Source organism: Callospermophilus lateralis, chromosome 5, assembly GCF_048772815.1.
Source record: "Callospermophilus lateralis isolate mCalLat2 chromosome 5, mCalLat2.hap1, whole genome shotgun sequence".
Classification (NCBI taxonomy): domain Eukaryota; kingdom Metazoa; phylum Chordata; class Mammalia; order Rodentia; family Sciuridae; genus Callospermophilus; species Callospermophilus lateralis.
In genome coordinates, this window is record NC_135309.1 from 72,050,428 (window position 1) to 72,067,988 (window position 17,561).

Genomic DNA, 17,561 nt, shown 5'->3' on the forward strand with positions numbered 1-17,561 from the left:
TGTTCAAATCTGTCCAGAAGGTGCAGTTCCTTCAACTCGGTATACTCAGACGATTTGGTTAAATAATCTTGAGTTAAATATTTCTTAGTTAAATATGCACTTAGAACGGTGCCTTGTCTGAAGATCTGTCTTCCAGAGCTCGTTTAAAATGCCTCCTTCTTTGGGGGAGCTCTCCGAGTTCTGATTCCCAGCTCAATGGCGTCCCTGGCATCCAGAGCCCATCATTCACTTGCTTATCCTGCAGCGCCACCAGGTGTCTTTACTTACTATTGCGTATAATATTTGCCATTTAAACCTGCTGTGTATCAATACACTTTTGATCGCAAAAGCACTATCTTCAAGTTATTAGAATTTCTAAATAAACGTTTTCTAATTTAATTTTCAGTAAAAAAAACCTGTACGAATCAAATAAATTGATATATTAGACTTCATGTTCTTCTGAATTTATGATGAAACCTTTATTGTGGGTTTACGTTTTATTGTATTTATAAAATTAATGATAATGTATAATTACAAAATTTCAATTTTACAAAAATTACTTTGATTTCTAAGTGTAACATTCCATCATAAAAAGTAAAAAAAAATCACAAATCATATGTGTACAACTCAGTGTATACTCATTTTTTATTAAAGGTAGAGATTTTTGCTAAATGTCATCTTTCTTCATATGTGTGTATTTTATGCTCATTTTAAAGTTATATACAACATTAGAATATACTTTTATATAATCAAATGCATGGAAAATATTTTTGTATAATTCACTTCTGAGCTGTCCCAGAAAGTCAAAGTTTGAATATTTTCTCTGATATATGGAAACTAATGGCAAGATGGCTGGGGTATTGGGAGAATTCCATCAAAATATAGGAAAGATTAATAGAGTAGTCCAAGGGAAAGATGGAGGGACCAAATAGGGGAAATAATAGTAGAATGAATCTAAGCACGCTTTCATATGTACATACATGAATATATCACAGTGAATCTTAAGTCAATTAATTTTAAAGTGCATACACTAATATAAAAGGATTCTAGATTAAAAATTAAAGCAATACCAAAATGCAAGAATTCTTCTTTCATTGTTTGTTTTTACTTGCCCCCAAAAGGCAAGCACCATCCTGACTTCTATTATCATAGCTATCTCTGCCTTTTTTGAACTTTTAAACAAATGAAGATAGAGTATTACTATTATGTCAACCTTGTTTCAGTTAATAGTCTATTAAGTAAAACTGATCTGTGTCATGTTATTCTAATGTTTTTTGTATGCATTGGTTTTGTATGTGTATACCATGGTATTTTATACATTGTGAAGTGGCTGGAAATTGGGGCTTTTCCAGCTTTAAGAATTTTTTTTTGGTTCTACTACAATACATGTTGAATATGCTCATAAGATTTGGATTTTTGTGCATTAATGCATGCATATATATTTAGATTTTTAAATATTGTAAAATATTTTTCAAAAGTAGTAATAATGCCAGCAAAGTTTGGGAGTTCCAGTTTCTTCATATCCTTGTCAACATTTGATGTTGTCTTTTCAGTTTTCACCATTCTACTGAGTGTGTGATAATATCATATTGTGAATTTAATTAGCATTTCCCTGGTGCTTTATGAAACATGCACATTTTCACAAATTTGTTGGCTATTAATTTACGTTTTTATGAAGTGCTTGTTGAAGTCTTTTGTATATTTTTCTATTTGGGACATTTGCCTGTTTCCTTATTAGACTGGAAAAGTGTCTTCTATATTGTTGAAATATCTTTTTCAGATACATTAATTGCAAATATGTATTCCCACTATATGCTTGTTTTTTATAATTTTTGAGATCTTAATGGTTACACATAGAAGTTGAGTTCTATGCTTTTATTCAAAATTTATTATGGTGACATTGATCAAGCAGTCTTTAATTTGGTCTGATTTATCAATACATTTCATTATAGTTGGCAGTTTGTGTGTACTAGTTAAATCTTTTGCATACTCCAAAGCATATTATATTCTTATATGTTTTGAAAAACTAATAACTATATTTTACCAGTTGAAAACTATAATCAGCTTTAAATTTCTTTAAATGAGTAATGTTAGGATCATTTTTCATGGAAATATCCAAATGACTTTGAACCATGGGGAAGATGATTCCCATTATTTCTGAAATGACATTATTGTCTTAAATAAGGTGACCACACGTTGGCTTAAGTATTTTATTTTTCTCTGTTTATCCTACAGTACCACATTCTATTGATTACCATAGCCTTATCATTGAATTTTGTACATAAGAGGTAAATCCTCCATTTAAAAATCAATGGACTGTTTTAAAGAGAAGTTTTAGACTCACAGAAAATAAATCAGAAGGCAAAGAGATTTTCCATATATCCCTGTCCCCACACATCCACAACCTTTCCTATTATTAACATCCCCTATTAGAGTTGTACATGTCTTACAATTGCTGTCCCTACATTAACACATCATCATCACTAAGTCTAATGTTTAAATTAAGGTTAATTACTTGTAATGTACATTGTATGAGTTTTGACAAGTGTGTAATGACATGTATTCACCTTCAGAGTATCATACAAGGTAAATTCACTGCCCTAAAAATCACCTAGTCTCCCTCACCTGAACTCACTGTAAACCACAGATATTTTTACTGTCTCCACAGTTTTGCCTTTTCCAAAATGTCATGTAGTCAGAGTAGTACATTATAGAGTCATTTGAGATTGACTATTTCATTTAGCAATATGTATTGAGATTTTTCTCCATGACTTTTAATGGTTTGATGGATATTTACTTATTTCTTTTGGTGTTGAATGATAATATTCAATGTCTGGCTGTACTACAGTTCACTTATCCATTTGATTATTGTTGGACATCTTGATTTTGACAGCTATGAATATAGCTACTATAAACATCACCTTGCAAGTTTTTGTGTGGTTCTAAATTTTCACCTCTTTTGAATATATACTAAGGAGCAAGACTGCTGCATCAAATAGTAAGAGTATATTGAGCTTTGTAAAATGATGCCAAACTGTCTTCCAAAGCCAGTTGTGCCATTTCTCATTCCCATCTGCAGTGAATGATAATTCTTTTTGCTCCAATCTTTCTCAGCTTTTGGTTTTGTCAGTGAGCTAGAGTTTGTACATTCTAATGGTTTCGCAGTGGTATCCCAATGTTATTTTAATTTGCATTTCCCTGATGACATGATATACAGCATGTTTTCACATGCTTATTTGTCATCTATCTATTTCCTTTGGTAAATTTGTTTGTTATTTTGTCCAGTTTTAAATGAGAATGTTGGCTTTCTTATGTTGAGTTTTAACAGTCTATATATTTTGGATAATAGTCCTTAGTAATATGCCTTTTTAAAAATATTTTTCTAATATGTGACCTGTCTTTTCATTTCATTTGTAGACTCTTTGGCAGAGCAGAAAATTTTAATTTTACTAAAGTCCAACTTATCAATTATTTCTTCTATGGACCATGCCTTTGGTGTGATATCTCTAGTTTTATTCTTTTTCTTCTAGATCGCTTTAATTTTAATGGACTGTTGTATTTCTACACAAACTTTATATTCAGTGTGTTACTTTTCAAAAAGAAATTAAGTAAAATTTTGTTTAGGATTTTATTATATCTATAGATTGACTGGAGAAGAACTAACATTCTCATCATTCCCATTATTGAGGCTTTCAATTAGTGAACATTGTATATTCCTCATTTTAGTTGTATTATCTCATAATGTTTTGTGGTTTTCAGTGTAAGATTATTATGAATATTCTATTAGATTTCTTTCCAGGTATTTGATATTTTAACTATTGTAATGTGTATTTCAACTTTTAGTTTTTGTTATTGTTGGTGTATATAAAGGCAATTCAGATTTGTATATTGATCTTGTATCCTGTGACATTGATAACTTTATTTAATAATTGCTAATAAATTGTAGATTCTTCAAGCATTTTATGAAATAATTATCTTTTTTAAAAGAGGATTTCTTCCCTTCCAATTGTTGTGCCTTTTGTTCCTTCTTTGTCTTATTCCACTGATTAGGGCCAATAGTAAATTACTGAATTGAAGTAGTAAGGTTGGGAATCCTATTTTCATTCTTGATCTCCAGAGGAAAGTTTCCATTAATTTATCACTAATAATGTGCACTATAGGTTTTAAAAGAAACTTTGATAGTTCCCTTCCATTTTCATTTGCTAACAATTTTACCATTAATCTGTTCTGAATTATATCAAATGACATTTGATTTACCCACTGAGATGATCATTTTATTTTCTTTTATCTGTAAATAACAGATCAAATTTCAAATATTAAGCTGCATTGCAATCCTGAAATAGTCACCATTTTCTCTTAATTTATTGTTTTCCTCTTATATATCTCTGAAGTTTATTTGCTTAATATTTAAAATAAAATTCTATATACATTTATAAAAGAAATTGGTTTGTTATTTTTCTTTCTTATCTGTCAAATTCAGGTTTGGGTGTCATAACTACTCAAGTTTTGCTGGAGCTTAAATGATTTCAGAAATGTCTTTTGTTGAGAGCCACAGCTGAAGGGGCCCCAGCAAACTTTCAGACTGCCAGCTGATGATTGGCTCACAGCGGCCCCAGCAACATCTAGCTGATTGGCTCCTCTGTGGTGATGCTCATTGGGCTGTTTCCCTGCCCTTTCAGGCCACGGAGCTGCTCATTGGGGGACTTTTTTGGCTCCGCCCATGAGACCCAGCCAATTGGCCTCAAGAGCAGGAGGATTGTAGGAGGTGGAAAGGCTGATGGTTGGGAGAGTGGCTTGTGGGAAGCCGGTGGTGGCAGTTGGGCTCTGAGGGTTTTTCCTGAGGAGCTGTTTTGTTTTGTGTGTGGCTGTAAAAATAAAATTAGTTTCTTTTGACAAGTGGCTCCTGAATTGTGCCCAGCCAGACTGCGGCAGTCTTTAATTTCTCTTTTCTAAATTTTTATAAATTGGTATTAATTTTTACATAATTATTTGAAAGAACCTATCACTCTGAGGTGAAAAGTTTTAATACAATATTTATCTGACTAATCAGATTTTCTATTTCTTCTTGCTTCATTTATGGAAAACTGGGTTTTTAAAGGATATTTTATATGAGTTGTCAAATTTATTGGCATGAAGTTATTCATAATAGAATCTTTCAATTTTTTAAAAAGATATCTGTAGGATTGGTAATTATTGTTCTTTTTCATTTCTAATATTGTCAGTTGGTGTTTTCTCTTTTATTTTTCTTCATCTAAAAGTTTTTAATTTTATTAAAAATTACAAAGAAGCCCACTTACAGGTTTGCAGATTTTCACTGTTGAATATTTGCCATTTTCTTTTATATATGTTTGCTTGGGTGTGTTCTATGTATATCTCCATTCTCTGTTCACATTTGATTTGCTGTTGTTTTTCTAGCTTCTTCATATGAAAGCTTGTATTGATTTTTTTGGTCTTGCTTCTCTAATGTGTGCATTTAAGGTTTTAAATTCCCAAGTTCTGTTGTGATATGTCAGTTCATTTTTTAAAATTTCACATATCACTTCTCCATTGCAAAATTATTTTTTATTGGTTCCTTTGAGACATACATAACAGTACAATCCATTTTGACATTATTATACGTATGGAATATATCTTGTTCTAATTCAGACCCCAGTACCTCTCCTTCCCATTTCCTCTCCCCACCCCTGCTGCCTACCCTATAATGATCTTTCTGCCATTTACCCATAGTTTTTTTTTAAATTAATTATTGTGGATGTACCCAATGGTGAGATTCATTGTGGTATATTCATATATGTACATAGGAGTGTTACATCAGATTCAAAATCAGCTTACTCCAGTGGTGCAGCCACATCAATGTTTATAGCAGGATTTTCAACAGATGAATGAATAAAGAAATGATGGCATATATATATGCATCTCAATATATCAGAGTATTACACAGAAAAAAAGAATGACTTTATGACATTGGCCAGTAACTGGGTGAATCTGGAGACTTTCATGCTAAGTGAAATAAACCAATCCCCCGCCCCTTCAAACCAAAGGTCAAATGTTTTCTCTGAAATGGAAGCTAACACACAATAAGATGGGTGGGGAGAATAGAAGTTCAATGGAATAGATATGTCAGTTCTTACATTTCACATAGTTGAAATTACTTGAAATTTTCTGTTCTGATTTCTTCTTGACTCATGGGTTTTATTATTAATTTTGAAGTACTTGGGGATTGCTTGTCATATTTTAATTTCTGCATTATTCTGCTGCAGTCAAAAAGTATACTGAGTCATCTCAATATCTTTTATTTAAATATGAGGCTTGTTTTACAACCCAAAATATGGGCCATTTTCACATTTTATATACAAGTAATAGTAATATGTATGCATGAGTGTGCTATGGATGTTGATGTTTTTGAATATGATGTTTGTGTTGTTTAGATCTTCAGTATTCTTGTATGTGTGTATGTGTGCACATACATGGATGCATGCATATGTGCTTTGTCTTCTTATTCTATCAGAAATTGAGAGGATTGTGGTTTATCTACTTTTAATTTATATTTCATCAATTTGCTATTTTTTTTTATTCTGTAGTTATCTTAGAGGGAAATATTCAGTCTTAAAACTCACATATTTCTGGTGTGAAAGATGGTAAAACATCTCTCTTTATTGCTAGCAATGTATCTTTCCTAAAAGTCTCCTTTGTCTTTTGTGAATATAGCTACACTAAAATGCTATCATTTGTATTATAATCTTATTCCAATTTTAAACTTTCAAATTTCTGTATTCTTTCTCTCACAAGCCCATATATTTTTTATAGCAACAGTTGAGTTTTCTTTAAGTTAGTGTACAATATTGTTGGCTCAATTGCATTATTAATGTAATATCTGATATCTGCCCATCTATAATTAACATCCAATTATTTTTTACATACTCCTGAAATTTTGTTCTTCTTTTGGCATTCAAATCATTGTTATATGAAATTTCCCTTAAAATAATTTTATTTTGGTTATCCTTTAAGTGGTTATTCAAGAAATCTCAGCATGCATCTTTGATCTATAAGAATCTAATAAAAATATTGATCTTAGTAACTCCATAATTTTAATTAAAACATTAGAACTCTCCAAATCTATGCCTCTACCTCTCACATTGTTGTTGTTGTTATGAACTTAAATTTAATGCATATTTTAAATCCTTCAAGAAACTACTAACACTGCCCATTATAATCAACATTAAATCAATACTCATTTATATTTACCCTTCCTATCTTTTTTGTTTCTTCCTGCAATTCTGTGATCCCTTTAGGACTGTTTTCCTTCTGCCTAATGAATTCCACTAGAAGTATTTCCATTAGTGCAGGTGTGACTGTGATTAATTCTCTCAGTTTTTGTTTGTCTGACAACTTCACTGCTGAAAGAAATGTTTGCTGGATAGAATTCTAGTCTGCTAATAATTTTCTTATCTTTAAAGGGCATTCTTTTTTCTTTTGGTTTTGGGATTTATGTTTAACATTAACGTTACTAATGCTTCTTAAAAATAATATGTGATGTTTTATGTGATTGATTTTGAGATTTTTTTCTCTTTAATTTGATCTTGATTTTTTATTTTGAATTTTGGACTTTTTAAAAATTTACATCCTGATTGGGTTGCTGTGAATATCTTGAACAGTTAAAGTCAGTTTTGGAAAATTCTTGGTCATTAACTGTTCAAATGTTGCTTATTACCACTCAATTATCTCTTATCCTTCTAGAATTATAATCATATGTATGTTAGAGTTTTTCATTATGTTTCACATGTCATTAATGTTATTTTTCATTATTTTTTGTGCTCCTATTTGGATATTTTATATTAACCTATCTTGCAATCCACTATTCCTGTAGTCTTCTATATCTATGGCATTAATAGTTTTATGTCAGATACTATAATTTTGCCATTATAGAATGTTCATTTTAAGATTTCAGTTGTCAGGTCAAAATCTCTTTATGTCTGTTTTCTCTATTGTTCCTTATTTTTGACATATTATCCATGCTTATTTTAACATTAATTATACTATCTGGATTATCTGGAGGTCATTTGTATTATGTTTTTTCTCTTGGTTTTACTCAGACATCCAGTTTTGTGCATAGGTGGTCTATTACTTTTCACTCAATTCTGGATATTTATGTCCAGGATGAAAGTGATATTGTATTTCCCTAAGATGAGTTTACCTTTTCCTCTGCAGTCTGATAGAACCCTCACTAGTCAAATTGTGTTTACTGAAACAGTCAAAGTTCCTTGACATCCTGATAGGCACCTTGCTTACAGAATTTTCAGTTGAAAAATTGATATATTTTCTATGCCCCTTCCTATGCCAGATCCCAAATTCTAATATTTGAATAGTAAAGAAAACTTCATTCTGCTTTCTAAGATTTTTCTACTTGGGTTTTCAGACTTCTGCCCTGGGCTATCCTGAGTTTGACAAGTGAACTGAGCTGGGAAACTGATCCTGAGCTTGAATTTTCCAGTCTACTAAAGGTTATAGAAGTTAGTCTGTCCCTGTTTAAGAGTCTGTTGTTAGTTTTCTGACTTAGCAAATTTCCTTAGGGGAAAACTGACTGTAGGACTCAGTTCTCATGCCTAAGTATTCTCAGAAATCTTAAACCATTTATTTCTTATCATATAATCTGCCCTCTGTTCCTGTAGAGAAATAATTTCTGATATTTAGCCAATTTTCATGGTTGCTTTCTGCTGCCAGACAATCCATCTAACCTGGAAGCAGAATTCCACCAAAAATATGAATGAGATTTAACTTCACACTTTAAAAAAATTCCTTTTTTGCAACTTTTGATTAAAAAGAAAGAAGGAATCTGAGTGATATGTGCTATATTACCTTCAATAGAATTTTGCCCCCAGAAAAAATGCATTGAACTCACTACATGCTGTGCCTATAAACAACAAAGTAATTACAAAAGTTGTATATATTTGAGTGAGGAAAAAAATGTTTAAATGGGTGTTATTATCAAGATATTTTGCCTCCGTTTCCTATTTTTTTCCTATGACAATCAAATGACACATTTTTATAAGGTATGCATATTGTGAAATTTTACAATGTTTATTGCTAAATTCCAATAATTGAATTTCAAAAGTTGATCTGTTCTATAGTCTTGTAGTGGCTCCTGGATGGTAAGGAATAATTCATGCTTTTTCCAGGGATAAAGTGGGTTCTAGGTGTTTATTTGTTCAGTCTATTTAGGTGATTATACAATTTAGACTAGCCTAGGATAAACAAAAAAAAAAGTGAACTTGGATATTTGTGTATTGAAATATATTGGTAAAGCCTTCAATTTGATTTTTTTATTGTCATATATAAAACTATTTCATTTAAATAGCTAATAAATTGAAAAATCATTACTTCTATATTTGTGTCTTACATATTTGTGTTTTCTTATTTTTGTCTCTGCCTCACTTAAATTTTTAAAAGGAAGGAAAGCAAAAAATTATATTTGAAGAATAACAAATAGCAATTTACCTTTGTTTATTTCAATATATACTTAGGAAAAAAGAATAACTCAGTGAAAAAATGTGTATACTTTAAACTTCAATAGAATTATACTTGAGATTTAAAAATAAATGTGTTACATTATAAAGTAACCTTTTCAATTGTTCATGTTCTGCTAAAAGTTCAATGATGTCTTCATAGAGTTTTTTTCATATGAATTTACTAGTTAGAAATCATATCATCCACCTATTGGCTTACTGAACACAATATAAAGCAATTATAATTCAGGTAAATTAATTACTGTTCCAGTGTGTTCAGAGACAAAATATTATTTATTTTGATATGTGATATGTTAGAGATTATATTAATTTTTGGTTACTGCATACCTAGTGCATGAGTAGTGTTCCATAAATATTAATATTAAATTGTAAATAATTTAATAATTTGTAATAATATTTATACATAATGAATGTGTAACTTTAAATGATATACATATTATCATGCAACTTCAGTAGGATTGAAAGTTAAACTAAATCAAAATAACTAAAGGTTACATTAACAAACAAACAGAAGATAATCAAACACAGAAAAGAATGCATTATTTTGTTGATAAATACCTTCCATATCCACAAAGTAATGTAAAGTGAAAAATCTGAGATCAACTGATAATCAGAATTCAATAGAATTCCTGAAATTCAGGAGAAATTTCCTAACACTTTTGAAAGAGTGGGGAGAAGCTGCAGAAAAACACATGATACTACAATTAGGGCTGGGAATGTAGCACAGTGGTCACAATGAAAAACAAAAGGATCCTGTACTTACACTTGTATTTGTAGGCCAAAAGGAAGGGCAAAATCAGATGTCCCAAATTCATTGGAGAAGTTTAGGGTTTATTTCAGATTCTAAGATTATTTTTAAAGCTTGTTAGCAAGATGTTATTTAACAGAATTTCTACAAAATTTTTGGTTTTGCTTTGGTGCTAGGAATTGAAACCAGGCCTTGCATGTATGCATGCATGCTCTACCACAGAGTCACACCATCTGCCACTTAACAGTTTTATTTATTGAAACAAATAAGAAATTATATAAGATTTTCTCTTTATTATTTGTGGATTAGAATTATTTTAAATTTAATGTTCATATTTATAAACCCATATAATATACTAAGTATACAGTAACCAAATATTTAAGATAATCTATCAGGCAGTGTCACAAATGGGTCACAATTTTAAGGTACTGATATTTTAACAAAGTTCAAGTTTATATACAATTTGGGAGAAAAAGTATGCTAAATATTAAGCTTACATGTATTCAGAAAGCTAACATCAGTGGTATACTCAACCAGAAAAGCCAACAAAGAAATTTATGCGGATTTGAAGTTCAGTGGAATGCATACTTGCTTAGCATGCAAGAAATTCTGGGATCCATCCCCAACACCAATGAAATAAAATAGAATTTCAAACACTCTGGAGTTGAAAAGATGAACTTATATGGTAAAGACAGGCACCACAAGTAATAGCAATTCAAGACTTCATAAAAGCTTTAATATTAACTAATTTTAAATGTTGCTAAATTTGAGTACTATTGAGTAATTTCTACTTAGAGAAATATTATTCACCAAGATAAAGTCAAATGCGGGAGAAAACACATTCAATACATACTGTAATTTAAATGCTAATTACATTAACTACCAATAACAAAGAACAAATTAAGCACTATCAGGGGGATATGGTTGGGATAGTGCTATCAATGTTCAAGAAACACAATTTCTTAATAAAAAGACCTTGCAATCGGTTGTTTGCTCAAATTAATGGGAGATTAACTGAACAAAATAAAACAATTAAGTGAATACAAAGCTATAAGTGCAGGTGCGGGCTTTCTTTAATTTCCACTGTCCTGAAGCAAGAGATTGGGGAATATTGGTTTCAGGAAATTGAACTCACCAGACCCAGAGTCTCCAGCCAGACACCCCTCATACTGGTAGCTCTGAGACATTGTTCCAGTTCCACTGACATCCACCAAGTGGCCAGGAAAGTAGCCCTCAGGTACCGAACAAACACCAGGCGCCCCCGCCCTGCGCCTCCTGCACAGCCTCACTGTCACGAACACCAGCACAGAGAAGAGGAAGAGAGATGACACCGACGCCAAGGCGATGACCAAGTAGACAGTGAGCGAGTTCCCCTGCGTGCGCTCAGGCGCCACTTCCTGGAGCGGCAGGTAGGGCTGGGAGAAGCCATCCACCAGCAGCACGTGCAGCGTGACGCTGGCAGACAGCGGAGGCTCGCCATTGTCCTTGACCAGCACCACCAGCCTGTGCCTGGCCGCGTCGCGCTCGCTCAGCAGCCTGGCGGTGCGCACCTCGCCATTGTGCGCCCACACGCCAAACAGCCCTGGCTCCGTGGCCTTGAGCAGCTGATATGACAGCCAGGCGTTCTGGCCCGAGTCTCCGTCCACCGCCACCACCTTGGTGACCAGGTAGCCCTGTTCTGCCGCCCTGGGCACCAGCTCTGTGCAGGGCGCAGAGGCGTTCTGCATTGGGTACAGCACGAAGGGCGAGTTGTCATTGTCGTCCAGCACCACCACGCGCACCAGCGCCTGACTGCTGAGCGCAGGCGAGCCTTGGTCTGTGGCACCCACGTGGAACTCGAATGATTGCAGGGCCTCGAAGTCCAGCGCCCTCAGCGCGAACAGCTGCCCATTGTCTGCGTTGATGGAGACCAGCGAGGCGAGGGGCAGGTGTAGGTCCTGGGTTGGCAGCAGCGAGTAGGTGATCTGGGCATTGGTGCCTGAGTCTCTGTCTGTGGCGCTGACACTGCCTATGTGCAGGGCGGGGCTGTTGTTCTCGCGCACCAACAGCGTGTATGACATTTGGGAGAAGGCAGGGGCGTTGTCGTTGACGTCAGAGACGAGGATGGTTATGCTGTGCTCGGTTTTTAGCCTGGGTGTCCCCATGTCCGTGACTGTGATGGTGATGTTGTATTCAGCTCTGCTCTCTCTGTCCAGCGGGCTCTCTGTCACCAGGGTGTAAAAGTTCTTGAAAGTTGGTTTTAGAATGAAGGGCACATTATCTGGAATAGAGCAAGTCATCTTTCCATTGTTTCCAGAATCTCTATCTCCAACACGGAATATAGAGACTATAGTCTCAGGAGCATTTTCTGGGATGGAGCTGGTGAGTGACGATATGGTAAGTTCTGGGGCATTGTCATTCACGTCCACCACCTCTATGAACACAGTGCCTTTTCCAGAAAGGCCTCCTCCATCTATAGCTTCAATTTCCACATGATAAGATTTAGTTTTTTCAAAATCCAATTTCTTCCTCAGTCGGATTTCCCCTGTGACTTCGTTTATTGAGAAAGTTTGTTTAATCTCATCAGATGGTTGGAACAAGCCATAGGAGACACTCCCAAAGTTTCCAGCATCTGCATCCCTAGCTAAGACGCTGAGGATTGGGGAATCTAAGGGGCTGTTCTCCAGGACCTGCACCTCATATGGGGTATGCACAAACTCGGGAGCATTGTCATTGACGTCCATGATCAGGATTCGAACTGTGACTGTGCCAGACCTAGGTGGAGAGCCACCGTCCAAAGCCATGAGGGTTAAGCTGAATTCAGGCTGCTCCTCTCTATCCAGGGCTTTGTCTTGTACCAGGTCTGGGTATTTCTTGCCCTCACTGTGATTTCGTGTAAAGATGTGAAAATGAGAATTGGGACTGATGGTGTATTTTTGAAGCCCATTGCTACCCACATCCAAATCCTGGGCTACTTTCAATGGAAATAGAGTCCCTGGCTGGCTGTTTTCTGGTATTTTCAAGAGCATTTCCCTATCAGTGAATACTGGAGAGTGGTCATTTATGTCCTGGATCCATAATTCTCCCTGAAAAAATTGCACTGGCATTTCAAGAAACACCTGGAAATGCAGTACACACCGTTCAATAGGGCCACACAGTTCCTCCCGGTCTATTTTCTCCTTCAGAAGCAAATCGCCAGTCTGAGGATCCAACAGCAAACGCTGCTTATAATCATCAGACATAACCCGAACAGACCTGGCTGCCAGTTCCCTAGTTCCCAGGCCCAGGTCCTTTGTCAAATGGGCTACAAAGGAGCCACTCTCTGTTTCCTCCTCTACAGAATAACGAAGAGACTCTGGGCGAATCTGAGAGAAAAACATCATAAAAATAAAGGCTATCACTTGCCTGCTCGGTTGAACTCTCTGTAGTTTCCCCATGTTGTAGTCAGGTTGCTTATATCCAAGTACTTCAGGAAACCCCAAAGAAGACTGGAGATGTGGAACACTTGTTTTCCGGTTTGGAGGAACCCTCACAAAGTTGATTTTGAGCTTAAATTGTATATTGCTGCCCCAATCCGTTGGCAACTCCGTATTATTTGCACAGCTTCTCGCATGTCTTTTATAAGGTCTTGAAACAAAAGTGTATGGGAGGTTTTAAGGGACCTACATTCACAATCTTAGCCTGCAGCGCCACCCTGCGTCTTAAGTTATGAATTAACACAATATTTTGAAACCAAAGCTCATCTGGGATATTTCCAAATGAAAATCATTTTAAAAGTCTATAGATTTTAAAATAAACGTTGTTATTGCTTAAATTTTGCTATTTATTATTCTAGTGCATGAACTAGAATAATGGTGTAAGCAAGAAGATATCTCAATCTCCTCATGCACCCTCATCAGTGGAACTTCATTTCTCTTCTGCATAATTTAACCAAGGGAGATAAGATCTTATAAAACTCACCTGAAATTAAATTTAAAACTTATTTCAATTTAGTTCATTGTAGTTATATATGTTTATTTTTAGGAATTACAGATTTTATGGTAATGCAAAAGTTTAGAATCCTGTGTATCACGTGGTCTAAAATGGAACTATTTTACAAAGAATAGGTTCTATTTTCCCACACTGATATGCAAATAATTACAATACAGTTAAATAATGAGTAATCTCATTTTGTTTTATTAATGCATTTACAGTGTAAAACTACAGTCAATCTAGAAGTAAGGCAATGAGTATCAGAGCCACAGACTTTAAACTAAAGAGATATTGAAAGCAGTTTTATAGATATGGAAATTGAAACCCAAGGGATACAGGACCTGTTTCTTCTGGGATTTTTATCAGTAACACCATATAGATAAAGAAATTAAGAGTTTAAAGAATCTGTCCAAATAGCAGAACCAAAGTTTGAAGCCAGAGTTATGGTTTCAGGATCCATTCTCTTACATGTCTGAGTCAGATTTTGTTCTAACATTTTGATCAGAATCCCCTCTTGCATTATTCCTTTTTAAAAATATTTTATTAATTGTTGATGGACCTTTATTTATTTATGTGTGGTGCTGAGAATCAAACCCAGTGCCTCACACATCCTAGACAAGCACTCTACCACTTAGCAACAAAAGCACTACTACCACTTAACAACAACCCCAGCCCCTGTATTATTCCTTTTTCAGGTGAACAATGAACTTTCAGATAATTTACTGTAGATCCAAACTTTAACCTTGCCTTAGACACATAAATATGATAGGTGAAATATATCCAAGTTTTCAACATTTGAAATGTTTTCTTTCCCTTCAGAGGCAGTTATCAGCAAAGAGAGATGCTTATCCACCTTAGAATTTAGAAGGCAAATGGATACTCAGTGTTCACACTGAGATTATTAATGAGGTAAGAAAAATAACAATGGCATATCTAATGAATTACCTGTAGTCTTAAATATTGGATAAAATACGTATCAACAATTTTTTAAAAATATTATCCATTCCTATAAAGGCTTTAAAGCTACAATGAAGAATGGAGGCCAGAAGTATGGCCCAGCATATTTTGTCATGGATAATTCCCGGCAGACTGTGAAACTTATCAGGAAAAAAAATCTATAATTTTTTTTATCTTCATGAGAGAAAAGTTGATGATATAAAGAATGATCATCCCAGTCAGGCAAGGTGAATTATCCATTCTGGAAGATTCTTGTGACTACATAATTGATTGCCATAACTAAAGCATGATATTTAGTGTTTTTCTTCTGCATTTTAAATACACAAAGAGAAATGAAATAGTACTCAGAAACTTAAGTAGTATCTTTTAATACTTTTCTGGTAACATATTGCAAGAACTTTAAACACCATTAAAGAAAAGATAAGATCTATTAAAAGAAATTTAAATACAAGTAGTCCTAAAGTTCAAATACTAAATCCATAATTGTGAGTTTTGAATAGTCTATTTTTGAAAAATGAGAGTGTTTTAAAATTTCATGATGACTTATGGGTTGTTTTGTTCTTTTGGTGGGGTGAGGGTACAGGAGGGATTGAATTCAGGGGCACTTGACCACTGAGCCACATCCCCAAGCCTATTTTGTATTTTATTTTGAAACAGAATCTCACTGAGTTGCTTGGCAATTCACCAATGTTGAGGCTGGCTTTGAATTTCAGATCTTCCTGCCTCAGCCTCCAGAGCCTGCTGGGATTACAGATGTGTGCCACCTTGCCTGGTAGGCTGTTGTTTGTTACTCAAGAGAAGTAAGATTGAACTAAGCATTGAGGGCTGGGGATGTGGCTCAAGAGGTAGCGTGCTCCCCTGGCATGTGTGTGGCCTGGGTTCGATCCTCAGCACCACATACAAACAAAGATGTTGTGTATGCCAAAAACTAAAAAATAAATATTAAAAAATTTTTAAAAAATAAACTAAACATTGAAAGGAAGAGAAATAAATTGGTGAAATAGATATTATATTTGTGTGTGTGTGTGTGTTTCTTAAGGAGTCCAACTTATCTCTGATGAGCAGTGTGACTCCAAAAAATTCGTGAAACACCAACAAACTATATGAAACATAAAAGATGGTTAGTAACACTAATGGTAAAATAAATAAATACTTTAAATCTCATGACTCATAAATGGCCTCACCAAAAGTCTTACTTCATTATGAAGTTAGGCCTACACATTAAAGAGAAAAATAAGGCAAATGGGGAATTAAAAAAATTTCAACTCTAGGAACAATAAATAAAGCTAAATAAAATGTAAACTCAGAACAGCTGATTTCATTTTTATAATTAAACATAATATCTATGCAACCAGAAGGTAGAACATCAATGTGACTAGCCTCCAGTATTCACCTCATAAATGTTACTAGAATGGAGGATATAAACAGCAAAGAGTAGAGATGAACTAAAAACCAACAGTCATGAAGATCTTGGATGAATTTGGCTTATCATCTGAAACAGAGCTATTTATAAATGTATCTTTCTTTCTGGATGGCATTTCTGAGTTCTGATTGCAGCTTTTGTAATGGTATCTTTGTCCTCCAGAGCTCTTCATTCATTCTGACTGCAGCACCAACAGGCATCCTCAAATATAACTTGTTGATTCTATTTCTCATTTTAAAGCAAATGTAATCAACAGTACAGCATGTATCAAATTCAATATAGATTGCTGAAATATCTTTGAGAACAACTATAGTTATTGTAAAAAGAAGACAGTATCTCAATGTTCTCCCAAAGATATCAGTTGGATATGTCAAGAAACTTTCTTGTAATAGAAAGTGAATTATATTAGATTCCTAAAAGACTTCTTTGCTTTTTCTCTATTTTGCTTTTATTTGATTTACTTGTATAGAATTGAATCGATTCTGCTTCCATATACATGTTCTCACAGTGAATAAAATAATTTTTGATTATGGAAAATGCCCAACACATACAAAGTAAACAGAATACATGCATACAGCATCAACTTTCACATCATTGTTTCATCTATAACTTTCCCTCCACCCTGCCTACTCCAAATATTTTTTGTATAGTTCTTTCCTTGAGATAATGTTTACATAATTAAAATACACTATTTATTTATTTGGCAGTACAGAGGATAAAACCCAAGGCCTTGAGCAAACTAGCCAAGCACTCTGACTCTAAACTACATTCCTACCCCTTAACTACCATTTTACTATGAATCCATCTGTGTAACTCACACTTCTTCCAAGATGTAGAACATTTTCTTCTTTCAGTGGGAATAATCTTAAATCATATTTACATTTATTTTTAATAATTGTGTGGCAAAACTTTGGTCTTCTCTTTATACAAAATGGAAAGGAAGACAACATTTAGAAAAAATCACCATGCCCCATGCTCT

General features: G+C 34.2%; 1 protein-coding gene across 1 annotated transcript; it reads right to left on the bottom strand.

The window, feature by feature from the left end:
• Positions 1 to 11,070: 11,070 nt before the first annotated feature.
• LOC143399245 (protocadherin beta-4-like) lies at positions 11,071 to 13,758 on the bottom strand. The gene is given in 2 exon segments (XM_077109388.1): positions 11,071 to 11,330; positions 11,333 to 13,758. Coding segments are annotated over 2 exon segments (2,382 nt in total). The 5' UTR covers positions 13,668 to 13,758; the 3' UTR covers positions 11,071 to 11,283.
• Positions 13,759 to 17,561: the final 3,803 nt, after the last annotated feature.